The 13,114-nt window shown below is 36.1% G+C and overlaps 2 protein-coding genes and 1 long non-coding RNA gene across 6 annotated transcripts; 2 read left to right on the forward strand and 1 right to left on the reverse strand.

Annotated features, from left to right (window-relative positions):
* The first annotated feature begins 639 nt into the window (after positions 1–639).
* Positions 640–4,587, forward strand: LOC309511907. Of its 4 annotated transcripts, XR_014210816.1 has the most exons (6): positions 663–751; positions 1,028–1,084; positions 1,528–1,608; positions 1,767–1,865; positions 1,972–2,132; positions 3,219–4,587. It is a non-coding gene; the product is annotated as an uncharacterized lncRNA (long non-coding RNA). The 4 variants fall into 4 exon arrangements; XR_014210814.1 differs by lacking the exon at positions 1,028–1,084 and having other exon boundaries at positions 640–751; XR_014210815.1 differs by having other exon boundaries at positions 650–1,084.
* Positions 4,588–5,696: 1,109 nt separating this feature from the next.
* LOC309512601 (uncharacterized protein) lies at positions 5,697–8,729 on the forward strand. Its single transcript, XM_082188265.1, has 2 exons — positions 5,697–6,278; positions 8,523–8,729. The coding sequence occupies exons 1-2, from the start codon at positions 5,900–5,902 to the stop codon at positions 8,675–8,677; spliced, it is 534 nt and encodes a 177-aa protein (XP_082044391.1). The 5' UTR covers positions 5,697–5,899; the 3' UTR covers positions 8,678–8,729.
* A 65-nt stretch (positions 8,730–8,794) lies between these two features.
* Positions 8,795–12,289, reverse strand: seta (SET nuclear proto-oncogene a). The gene is made up of 8 exons (XM_082188264.1): positions 12,007–12,289; positions 11,172–11,229; positions 10,905–11,047; positions 10,718–10,821; positions 10,511–10,624; positions 10,251–10,421; positions 9,953–10,069; positions 8,795–9,641 (listed from the first exon to the last, which is right to left on the reverse strand). The coding sequence occupies exons 1-8, from the start codon at positions 12,077–12,079 to the stop codon at positions 9,618–9,620; spliced, it is 804 nt and encodes a 267-aa protein (XP_082044390.1). The 5' UTR covers positions 12,080–12,289; the 3' UTR covers positions 8,795–9,617.
* Positions 12,290–13,114: the final 825 nt, after the last annotated feature.

Genomic DNA, 13,114 nt, shown 5'->3' on the forward strand with positions numbered 1-13,114 from the left:
CTCGCAATTCTGACTTTATAATACGCAATTGGGAGATATAAAATCAGAATTGCATGATATAAAGTCGCAATTGCGTGTTATAAAGTCAGAATTGTGAGATATAAACTATTCTGAGCTTAAAAAAAAAAAGTCTGTCTTTTTTTTCCTTAGAATTGGACTTTATATCTAACAATTGTGAGTTTATATCTCACAACTCTGAGAAAAGATGTCAGAATTGCGAGATATAAACTTGCAATTATGTGTTATAAAGTCAGAATTGCGTGATATAAAGAAAATTTTTAAAAATCAGAATTCTGACTTTATAAGATGCAATTCTGACTTTATTTCACGCAATTCTGAGAAATAAAGTCAGAATTGCGAGATGTAAACTCATAAATATGGCCGTATTGTTATTTAAGAAAGAATTTATTTAAAAGGGTTCAGCATACACTGTAAAAAATGATTCCGCATTTTAGTTGTTTCAATGTAATTTTGTAAGTTTATACAACTTGTGGTTTCTGAATTTGTTAATTCAACTTAACATGTTAAGTTTTCACTGTCTCAACTAGTCTGCAAGTTGACATAACTAGAGTATTTGCTGCCTCAACTTAAAAACATATGCTGAACCAGTAAGGTTAGTTCTCATTTTTTATCGCGAGATGAGATCACGTGAAGCGCGAAACAAACAGGTCTCTCGCCTTGACTCCTTCATCGGCCATTGCTGGAGAGTTTATCGGCAGATGATTTAATTCTTCCACTATCATCAAATATGGTAAGTAAATATTCGTTAATATGATGTAATAACTTGTAAAATGACATATGAAGTAATCATCCATGTATTGTTCAATATCAACGTTTCTAGATCACATTGGACTGTTGCTAATCCAGTTTTACCAGTTTTACCAGTTTAACGTTACATAGGCTAATATATATATATATGTGAGAGAGACTGATATATGGATGAATGATAAAATAGCCTAGAGAGCGGGAAAAGCATGTCGTGAAAAATAACGCATTTCTACCATGTTTGTTCACTCTCATGTTCAAGTTATTTGCACCAAAATCAGCAAGTCTAATCACCATTCAGGCAAAGCAGCGTCGACGCGTGAGTACGACAACAACGAGCTGACAAATAATGTAACGTTAATTTAATGTAAAACTGTGTGAGTGGTGCGGCAGGATTATCAGAATCCTCCGGTGTTCGAGATGGACGCTCCATAACTGAAAAGTTGTTGTACAACTGTCTAGTTTTACTTATTAAATGTCGAACTTAAAAGACAGTGGTCAGTTATGTTTAGTTTATTGTGGGAGATTATGTAACTATAGCAACCGCTTAACCATCGCAGTGTTTTCCCCAGAACTAGTGAAATGCTTAGCAGCTAATACTGTCCTAATAAGGTCTTAATAGTAATGTCAATAAATATATATCCACAAATTTGGTGATAAACTATTATTGATCTAGTCTTGATCTTGATTGTGTATGTGTACTCGGTTTATTAAATGTTAGTTGACTTAATTGTTCTTTTCTTTTGCCCTTGACCAATAAAGTGGAGCAGCAAGTTCTGTTTATTCAAGACAACCAATGAACGCATTGTCAGAAGGCACTACAAGCTGAAGCACTGCCATCATGTAAGTAACTGTCTGCTTCACTGCATCTATAAAGACTGTGTGTGTTCATTTAGAACTGAGTTTGCTCTAAAAAATACATTTGTCCAGGGACCATACACAATCTGTCCGGCTCTGTGCTGCAGCTTTTACGTTGAACTGTGATCTTTATGCTTTCTCAGAGACCTGTGGCATTACAGGCAGACAGGAGAGTTAAAAAAGGATCCTCCAGTATCTGCTATGGAAAAAGAGGTGGCCGGTTCTTTTTTTGTGAGAGACAGGTAAAGTCCTACACTGCTGAAAATGGTGTTTAGATGAATATGTAGATATATTATTTTGCAGTGTTGTTTAACATGCTGCTGTTATGTTTGTGTCATTTAATATTAGTTTAGATCAGTGCAGAATTCAACATGCTAATTTCACTGGACCTGAGCAAGTCCTTTTATGAGGGTCTTGACTGGCATCTACCAAAACTGTTGTGTCTACCGTTCAAGCACTTTGCTGACATTGCTGAAATGAGGACCATAATGGACAGCCTAGATAAAAATGTAAGTACATATATTTCTACTGTACTTTTTTCATAAACATTATGGGCACTTCCTTTCTTGCCATTTCTGTTGTCGTGCATATTTTTTATTAGTGCTGCAAAATATTGAAGAAAAAAGTAATATGTCATTTGTTAATGCGTATTTAAAATAAATTAAAATTAGTCACCTTCTAGTCAATCATTTTATAATGACATATTAAAGGTGGTATCAGCGATTTCAGGCCCAAACATAAATGATCACATTCATCTAATATTTCCTAACGATCCGCTAGCTGCCCGCCCCATAAGCATGCTGTCAAAAAACCGCGTCTCTCTAGGTAGCCTAGGCTCTGAGATCTGCACACAAAAACAGTTGGTATCAACATCACTCAAAACCAAAATAAATAGTGTTCCAACCAATCATCGACAGGGGCGGGTGTTGTGAGGTTTTGCGCTCGTGCACGGCTGCCTATGACGGCTGCACGCGAAAACCTCACAACACCCGCCCCTGTCGATGATTGGTTGGAACACTATTTATTTTGGTTTTGAGTGATGTTGATACCAACTGTTTTTGTGTGCAGATCTCAGAGCCTAGGCTACCTAGAGAGACGCGTTTTTTTGACAGCATGCTTATGGGGCGGGCAGCTAGCGGATCGTTAGGAAATATTAGATGAATGTGATCATTTATGTTTGGGCCTGAAATCGCTGATACCACCTTTAAGTTTTATCTTTGATAATCAAAATTACATTTTGGAAGAAAAAAGTCCCCTGTGAAATCAATTTCTTTAGGCCTTAAAATATTGTAGCTTGATTGTAACATTTTATAATGCTTCATTTAGTGTACAGATGCAAAATGTCTCCGTTTATTCACAGTGTATAGTATTTGACCAAAGTCTCTCAGTTTAAAGGTTTTTTACAGGATAGTTCATTCAAAAATGAAAGTTCTCTCATCAATTACTCGCCCTCATATTGTTCCAAGCCTGTAAGACCTTTAATCTTCTTCGGAACACTAAATAAGACTTGGTGTACTCATGTTGTGTTTAAGTGGTTGAGCTTCAGTGTTGTATGTGTGAAAGCACATTTTGAAGTTTGTCATTTTTTAATACAGCACACAGATTCCGAAGAAGATATGATCGGGGCATGACTCTAGGAATCATCGCAGTGGTGGAAGATGTGATAGACCCAATTCCATGCAACTCTAGTGATGTGGCCCTTGTAATCGAGGAAGCAGTTGTTCTGCGAGGATTTGGTGACATACAAATGACATTGCTTTATGCTCTCAACATAAACTACCCCAGAAAACACCTCAGATACACTTCCGAGGTGATTCATGAACATTGGAGCTGATACCTGCAGTGCAAGAGTGCACTCTCTTAAAAATACATTGTTGAATTAAAGATGTTGTTGAGGTAAGGTATGTATTTCTACAAAGAGCCTGTGTTTTCATCTGTATTTTTTTGTTTACCCATGTTTTTACAAGTTCTCTGCATCAAGGGCCTGACATCATTTTCATTGTTTAACTTTGTTTAATTTTACTTGGCTAAAACATATATTAAGATTTCATGTGGTTTAAAGTTATTTCACAGTTAAAGAGGTATTATTAATGTGAAAAATCTTAAAGTGTTAGTTTAACCTAAATTAAAATTATTTTGTTAAATGTTAGATCTCATGTTGCTCCAAACCTAAAAGACCTTTGTTTATCTTTGAAACATAAATTAAGATATTTTTTTAAATGAAATCTTTGATCTTTCTGTCCCTCCTTTGACATCCTATTCAACTAATACTTTCAAGTTCCAGAAAAGACATCCTTAAAGTAATCCAAGTGACGTCAGTGGTTTATATATTTGTTTACATGCAGCAGTGTCAGCTTTCGCGTCGACACAAGAATCATGTGCTGCTATGTTCTTGTAAACATTTGATGGAGAAAACTATTTAATAAATAAAATGGAATGAAACACTGACAATGCTTCATAAAACCTAGGTTAAACCACTGGAGTCACTTGGATTACTTTAAGGATGTCTTTTCTGGACCTTGAAAGTGCTAGTTGCTTAGGCTGTCAAAGGAGGGACAGAAAGCTCACCGATTTTATTAAAAAGATCTTCATTTGTCTACCAACAATGGAAAGTATTAACAGGTATTAACAGGTGAGCAACTTTTTTTGTGTGAACTGAGACTAAGATTTTTCACATAAATATACCCCCTTGTGAAATAACTTTAAAACACATGAAATCTTAATATATGTTTTAGCCAAGTAAAATTTTAAAAAATTAAGCAATGAGAATGCATGTCAGGTCATCAATGCTGAAAACTTGTACAAACATGAAAAAAATCCCACATGAATACACTTTCTATGCATTTTTCAAATACATTTTTATCTTTAAACTTCATGCAATTGTGATATAATTGTATTCCTTTGAATATGTTGTTTATTCTTAACATTTATTGATTTGTAAGGAACAATAAAACCATTTGTATGGAAAAATCTGTTATTTATTTGGTTGAGTGTGCTATATTGCAAGTTGAGAAAATATGCTAAATTAAGTTCAATGAACATACACTTTAGTACAGATAACTTGAAAATGTAAGTTATCGTATTTCAACTAATATTTAGAAGTCCAGGTAACTTGAAAATGTAAGTTATCGTATTTCAACTAATCTTTACAAGTCCAGGTAACTTGAAAATGTAAGTTATCGTATTTCAACTAATCTTTACAAATCCAGGTAACTTGAAAATGTAAGTTATTGTATTTCAACTAATCTTTACAAGTCCAGGTAACTTGAAATAAGTTGTTGGCTCAACTATTTTAACTATGTCAACTAAACTTTTTAAGTTGAACATACTTAGTAGATTAAGTCAATAAAACTTAACTGAGTCAAAGCAAAAAAATAACTAAAAAATGTAAGTTGAGTGAACAAATTTTTTTTTACAGTGTACCAATTAATACCATGAAGTTCATCAGATCCATTTCTATTTATTACGTCAGCTCAATATAAGTTTTTTTTCCGCAAGGGAATAAGAAACGGTAATTGCATTTATTTATTTATTTTATCTCACAATTCAGATTTTTATTTTATCCTCAAAATTGTTTATATCTCATTCAATTCTTTCTTTTCTTTCTCAGAATAGTGAAATACAAACTCACTTGCAAGTTATAGAGTCAGAAATTGCTACTTTTCTAAGGAAAAAGTCACAATTACCTTTTATATTTTTTTATAAAATTGTTTATAAATTGACCTTTTATAGCTCAACTTATAAACAATGACAATAAAAAAATTAAAAAAAACATTAGACACGTGTCTATATACACATTAAATTAAAACTTAATATAAGTGCAACCAAAAACCCCAAAACAAAGCCATCCTTTAAATTTAACTTCGTCTGATTAGCGACCACCTCTAAAAAAAATAAAGTTTAATATTGTATCCATTGTATTTTATCAAGACCTAATCATTAGGTTGAGGAGATTGCCCCTTCTATGTAAAGCGCTTTGAGTGCCGAGAAAAGCGCTATATAAATGTAATGAATTATTATTATTATTATTATTAGTTAATAATTAACTAATTCATCCCGCCTTCAGAGGGCGCTGTCATTAACGCAGTGATTTCCCAGTGACGCTCCAATAGTTTGCGTGTCGAGCTGTAGGAACTTAGCAATGTAGTTGCTAATTCGCTTTTAAAAAACATTTTAATTTTTTATGTTATAAATAAACGTGTTCAAACGCTTTTAAGCGAGAAACACGTGTTAGTTTCGCTCGTGTCAGTGGCGGGAAGTCTTCAGTTCTCTGAGGATGTTTCTTCTAGTCAAGTTTCCCGCCGCGCGGTGTGTTGATGTGGTTGTTGTGTCTCTGCTGTTGTGTGTGTGTGTTCGGCTCGGTCTCGGGTGTTCGGGGCTGATGCTGTGCCGGTCCTGCGGGCACGAGGTGGCGGAAGACACGGATCTGAGGTTCGTGCCCAGTCGCCTGGCTCTGTCACACCGGAACGACACGGTGATCGCAGGGAAGGTCGTCTCGGTTCAGCTCTTCGAGAATCCGCAGGGCTTCCAGTTTGAGGTCGTGACCTTTAAGCGCGCAGATGTTCTGAAGCACTGGCCGGCGGACGGTCACTTCTCCTGGTTCCCCGGTCACTCGTGGACCGTCGCCTCCTGTCCGCGCTGCAAAACACACCTAGGTGCGTGTCCCGTGTTTAACAACATCTATACCGTGTATATATACATCTTTATTAATAATTCAGTATAAATGAAACATAGCCTAAGTAGTTTTGTTCTGTGAGATTGTGTTGTGTGCGCGCGCGCGCGCGTGTTTTGTTTTGTTTTGTTTTTTTAATTCGTAATTACTTACAAATTATGCCGTGTATTTACATCTTTATAAGTTATTCCGTATAAATGAAATATAAGTAGTTTTGGTCTGTGATATTGTGTTGTGTGTGTTTTATTTTTGTTTGTTTTTAAAGTAGATTACTTACAAATTATGCCGTGTATACATCTTTATAAATAATTCAGTATAAATGAAACATGTAGTTTTGTTCTGTGAGATTGTGGTTTGTTGAGTAACGTTAGATTACTTACAAATTGTAGTTAGTAATGTAATCTAGATTACTCGTTTTAGGTAGGCTAGTGTAGTCTGATTTCTTTTAGATGACTCGTGACCTAACATTGATTTGAATAGGTTAATATTGTACCATATTGATATTAAAATACAAAGAGAAAGATTATGGTCACTTTATTTTACTGTATTCTTATGGTACAGTTACTATATCAATAACAGCAAATTATGCATTATTTTACTGTATTCTTATGGTACAGTTACTATAGTAATAACTGCAAATTATGCATTATTTTACTGTATTCTTATGGTACAGTTACTATAGTAATAACTGCTAATTATGCATTATTTTACTGTATTCTTATGGTACAGTTACTATAGTAATAACTATAAATTATGCATTATTTTACTGTATTCTTATGGTACAGTTACTATAGTAATAACAGCAAATTATGCATTATTTTACTGTATTCTTATGGTACAGTTACTATAGTAATAACTGCTAATTATGCATTATTTTACTGTATTCTTATGGTACAGTTACTATAGTAATAACTGTAAATTATGCATTATTTTACTGTATTCTTATGGTACAGTTACTATAGTAATAACTATAAATTATGCATTATTTTACTGTATTCTTATGGTACAGTTACTATAGTAATAACTGCAAATTATGCATTATTTTACTGTATTCTTATGGTACAGTTACTATAGTAATAACTGTAAATTATGCATTATTTTACTGTATTCTTATGGTACAGTTACTATAGTAATAACTGTAAATTATGCATTATTTTACTGTATTCTTATGGTACAGTTACTATAGTAATAACTGTAAATTATGCATTATTTTACTGTATTCTTATGGTACAGTTACTATAGTAATAACTGTAAATTATGCATTATTTTACTGTATTCTTATGGTACAGTTACTATAGTAATTACGCATAATTTCACGCAACTAACACTAAAACACACCCTAATCCTAACCCTATTAAATGCATGTAGTTACTCAATGTTACTCAGTACCTAAATGTATAATTACAGTGTAACAAGGGCACCTTAAAATAAAGTGTAACCGCAAATATATTCCATTCTTTATCAATAACATGAAGTGCATTAAATATTACATTACGGCAGGGTTTCGCAGACTGTGGTTCATGACAGAACTGAAGGGGTTTGTGAGTTTAATGAAAAGGTTTTAATTAAATCATAAAAATGTCAAATTAAAATAATTGTAAAATACAAACATTTACTTAAAAAAATGTGTTTACCTGCATGTCATGTGACCATTAACTAACATCAGAAAACTGAACTTAATTTTATTATTATTTATTATTATTATTACTGACGTAATTTTATTATTGACCTGAGTTAAAATCTAAGCACGCACTTCAAGTTTGGGAGTCCCTGCATTGCATATAAACATGGAATCAACTTTGAGTTTGCACATGTTCGTTATGTGTTTGAAAGACAAAACAGATGCATGGTTAAATTACTGTGATAATTCAAATAATATTTAACGTATTTCTCATGATTAATGTTGAGAAAATGCTTGTTAAAAGTGAAACGATGTGTAAATCCAGTGATCAAATGCAATGTGGGTGTTTTCAGTGATAGTCACATGGTCTGTGTGCAAATCCACAAACCTGGAAGAGCTTCTGAACACATAGATATGACACACACACATGCATGTTTATATATAAATTGCTGGTTAAATTACTTTAAATTTGTAGTGGGTTACTGAATTTTTTTATTTTATTACTAAAGTGAACTTTAAACAAGAATTAAACAACTTCCATTATACATGTAACCTGAAACCTCAGTGTAAGTGGTATAATAACGTGATTTCTCCTCTTGGTTGAAGGTTGGGCGTTCCAGCCCAGCGACTGGCCCAGGACGGTGAACCGAGAAGAGTTCGAAGCTTCGGACCAGACGTTTGTGGCGCTCATCGTCGACAGACTTCTGCAGGAACACTTCGCATCTACACTGCTGATGACACCCAAATCTTTCAGAAGCTGACGATTAGCCACACCACATTATATACGTTTAATAAAGATATTTTTTTATATGACTAGAATGCCTGGTTTTGTTTTTGACCCGTGTGAAAATTAAAATACCTACTGATTTTTCAAAACGAACAAAAAAACCCATAACCTTTATTGCATTTTCTTTGCAACTGGATGAATCCCAAACAGTGTTTTATTGAGCAAAACCAACTGAACAGTTAAAAGTGTGTCTTACGGTAATACAACCACTACACAAACTTCAGTGAGTCAGAAGGGGAAAAAGTTACAAGCATGATTTCATTTCATTTTTTTTTTTTTTTTTAGATTTTATTTTCTTTATCAAAAATGTAATCCATTTCAAATCTGGTGAGTGTCTGTAAAACAAGACAAGATAAAAATCAAAGACTCAATGATGGTGTCCACATACCCTCTTTCCTCAGCCCTCCTGAACTGACATGGATACAAGAGGATGAACTACTGATGAGTAAAAGTAGTACTTCAAGAATAAAGTAACAAAACGGTGGAGAACGCTAGAGCTAGCAGATCACTGCGCACCATGGCTTCTGTTCAATTAACCACACAAAACTTTAACAGGAAGAAAAATAATACATATTTGTACATATATATTTATAAAAAACAAACAGAAAACACTATTCGCAAGTCTACTCCAGACGGCGTGCAGCCAATAACTACAGTGTTTTGCTTTTTACCTCGAAATGCATTTTGGAAATTGAGATGGTGGATGCCATGTCGGCAAGATTTTTCAGTCATTTTATTGTGAGTCTGGGACTTCAACATGGCAAGTTCAGGATAGAGGAAAGATGGAGCTCAAAACCAAAAAACAATCTGAAGAGGAAAAAGAAGCATCTTGCTCCCCAAAAATAACAAAAAAGCCAAAGAAGCAATTTGGAAACAGGACTGGGAAATGTGGATAATATTCCTCTAATTCAGCTTCAGTCATCCTCGCCGTCATCGTCCTGAAACAAGACAATGGCTGAATTAGAGGCACTTTTCATTTTCATAAATATTGTTTGTGTGTGTGTGTGTATATATATATATATATCTATATGAGAGAGAGAGAGAGAGAGAGTGATTGTAGTTTGTTCAATACTTGAAGACAGTTTTAAACTTTTATATAAATAAAGCAAGAACATTTCTGGCACTCTTAAAAATGAGCAAAAAAGTAAAAAATTGTTAAAATAGAATTTTATATTAAAACAAATTAAACTTCAACAGAACAAACGTAAATTTTTTTTTTACTTTAAAAAAAATCTCTTCGGTTACATACCTCTCCGTCATCATCATCATCTTCCTCTCCATCATCTTCCCCCTCTTCATCAATATCATCCAGGCCTTCCTCATCTTCCTCCTCATCCTCTCCCTCCTCATCCTCCATGTCTGGGACCTGCATAGAGTTGATCAGATAAGTTAAGATTTGAAATGCAAATCATTTACTCATAATTTCCATTCAGCCGCACAAACCGGAAGAACTGTCCAGTCGCATGATTTAACCAGCTGGAATGGAAAGTTTTAGGCAAAAATAATAGTGTTTTTCTATCAGTATGTGGCCGTTGTTCCAGTCTCACCAAATAGTACTGTAGGGGATTCGGCCAGATGTCGTCTTTAATGACTTCGCCCAACTCGTCCGCCCCTGAATCAGCGTGATCGGTGAACCAGGTGAAGAAACTCTCAGGCTCTTCATGTTGCCTCTTCTTGCCCGCTTTACTCTGTGTCTGACTGGCCCGACTTGTGAGGTCCTGCGAAAGAAGGAAAAGGTTCACATAAATACTCAGAATTGTAAAAATTGTATTTGACAGAGAATGCAAAGTTTAACAATCATCCATACTTTTCCTGGTTTCCATTTGATCTCTGTTGACTTTGAGGTTGGGTCTCCACTTTCGTTCAGGTGAATTTCTTTGGAGAGGACTTTGTTCTCGAAATACATGTTTTCATCGAAATACTAAAACGAAACGGCAAAGAAGTGGAGAGTTATGAAAACAAACACTCTAAGCCACACACACACACAAAAATCTCTCTTTTTTTTACCACTTACAAAATCTATTCTGTAGCCGGATTTGATGTCTTCAAACTCTGTCACCTCTACTCTGGTCAGATAGTGAAGCGCCTCCTCATCTTCCTCCCCAAGAAGAGCTGAGACTACAAAAATCAAGCGATATTACATTAAACTGCTTGGATACACAGTGTAAACCATAGTGTCAAGAGTTTGCACGGGGTCTTACCTTGTGGGTGGTTGACAAATGTTGTGACCCAAAAGTTGGGGATTTTGGCGATGAGTTCTGACCTCTTCTGGAAGTACGGCTGGCGAAGTTTGTTGTATTTCTGTTCAACTTTGAGAATTTCCTCACTCGCCTGCTCATTAAGTCTGGACAAGATAAAAAAAAAAGAAAAAAGTTATATCCATTCACACGCGTTACCGCACTGAGTAATGATTTATACCGCGGTATTTGTTTAAGCGTAGATAATGCATTCAATAGAGCTCGACATACCTGTCAATTTCATTCTGTACTTCATCAATGTGCTCGATGGCTTCTTGTTGTTCTTTTTCTAAACAAAGTTGAAGAAAAAAAATTGAATATGGAAAAGATTAATAAAAAAAAAAATGTGTGTAACAAAAAAAAAACATTGTGCATAATTTCTTAAAAACAAACGTATTATTAACGGTACATTTCCAGTGATGCGAAAACAATCCGATGTATTGAACTCAGAGGGAGCCGCGCAGAAGCCGCGTGGTTTAAATGTGCGCGGAATCGCTCGCGCTGCACCTGCTTCCGACGCGAGTCCAAAAACACACGAGCGCTCGATGAGCGTGTAAAGTCGCTTCGCGTTCATTCCCATTATCATTCACCATTTAAAGTCCACAAACAACCATTAGTCTGTGCTACATCATGGCGGAGACGTGGCTAGGCTAAGCTAAAGCACAACAACAATAAAGCAGCGCGCGGACGCTTCCGTTCCGCATGTTTCACGCTGTTCAACCGCACGCGTTTCTTCGAAAATTCCATTCGCGAGTAACACAGATAAACTCCCGCGCTTAGAATTTGATTTTTAAAATAACGGTTTTTGTTTGTGTTCAAACGGGGCTTTGTGGCGCGCTTAGCTCGCGCACGGCCAGAAATCAAACATGGCCTCCGCTACCGGCTGCAGCCGTTCCTCCGAGAACATCCAACCAGACCCACGGCCAATCACAAGCACTGCACCCCGCACTGTCTACATAAACGACTCATACGCGAGCCGCTGCTAATAAACTAGCGAAAATAGCAAATAAAACCCCTTTGGTGAGAGGAGAGAAAGTGAAAATGGCCGCCAATCGTTCTTTCTTACCCGAGGTCTCGTCGCCTCCGTCGTGGTTCGAGTTCAGTTCCTTTTTACTGACTTTAGCCGCTGAAGCAGACATGATTTCACTGATCACGGCGAGAGGAGTTTTCAGTGAGAATCAAGCGATTTTTAAACTCGCTGAGGTAGAAGATCGTCCTCCTTGAAGTCGGTTTCTGGAGACTGTGATAGGACAGGAACAGAACTGAGTGAGCCCGCGCTGCTCCACACACACAAACTTACGGCGAGGGAACGAACGCAGATTCTCACGCGCTCTCTTTCGGACAGAACGCGCCCCTCACGAGCTCGAAAAATGAACTCCGCCCCTTTCCAGAACAACCCGCGGAGCTCGACGTGGGTCCCCGGATCTGCATTCTGATTGGACGGTGCAACGGGGGGCGGGGCTGTGCGTGGAACCGCCACGAAAAGGGCGGGATTTTAACGAAGCTCTCATAACATGTCATCCGAATCTATTTAAAATGGTTCTGACAACACAACACTGCAAATAAACACACCTGACTGTGTTTACATAATGTTGGTTGTTTACAAATATGCAAATGGACCCTAATTCCTGTAGCTTTAACAAGAGGGTGGCACAAGGAACGCCAAGGTCATGGGTTCGATTTATATGAACGCATTCATTAAAAGTGTCTGCCAGGGTAGTTCACAGGATATAGTGCATATAATTACACATAATTAGGTGCTCATGGTCATATTTCAGTCCTGTAACTTCTCTCTCTATCACTTCTCCACTGTCATGTCAAATAAAGGCAAAATGTCAATAAAAACATCATGACCTTTCTGATGAATACAGTGAGAAGCTGAAGATTATACGTTTTTATGGTGTGATATTTTAGGGAGTGTAGTTTTTTACACTAGTGTAGATAAAAATGGACTACAAAGCCACAAAACTATATTTTAACCTTTGACCTCAAGGCCCTCCAAATTTCAAAGGCTTCTAGCCCCAATGAATTTGCATGACTTTGCCAGTCGTTTGTGATTTACTGGATGAGGATTTAAAAAATATATATTTACCCACAATTTCTACCTAATAATGAGGGGGTGAATGAACTCAGGCATTGTTGTTCTGAAGCATTTTTTTCTGGCTTAGAAGAAT

Source organism: Leuciscus leuciscus (assembly GCF_965113295.1).
Source record: "Leuciscus leuciscus genome assembly, chromosome: 13".
Lineage (NCBI taxonomy): Eukaryota > Metazoa > Chordata > Actinopteri > Cypriniformes > Leuciscidae > Leuciscus > Leuciscus leuciscus.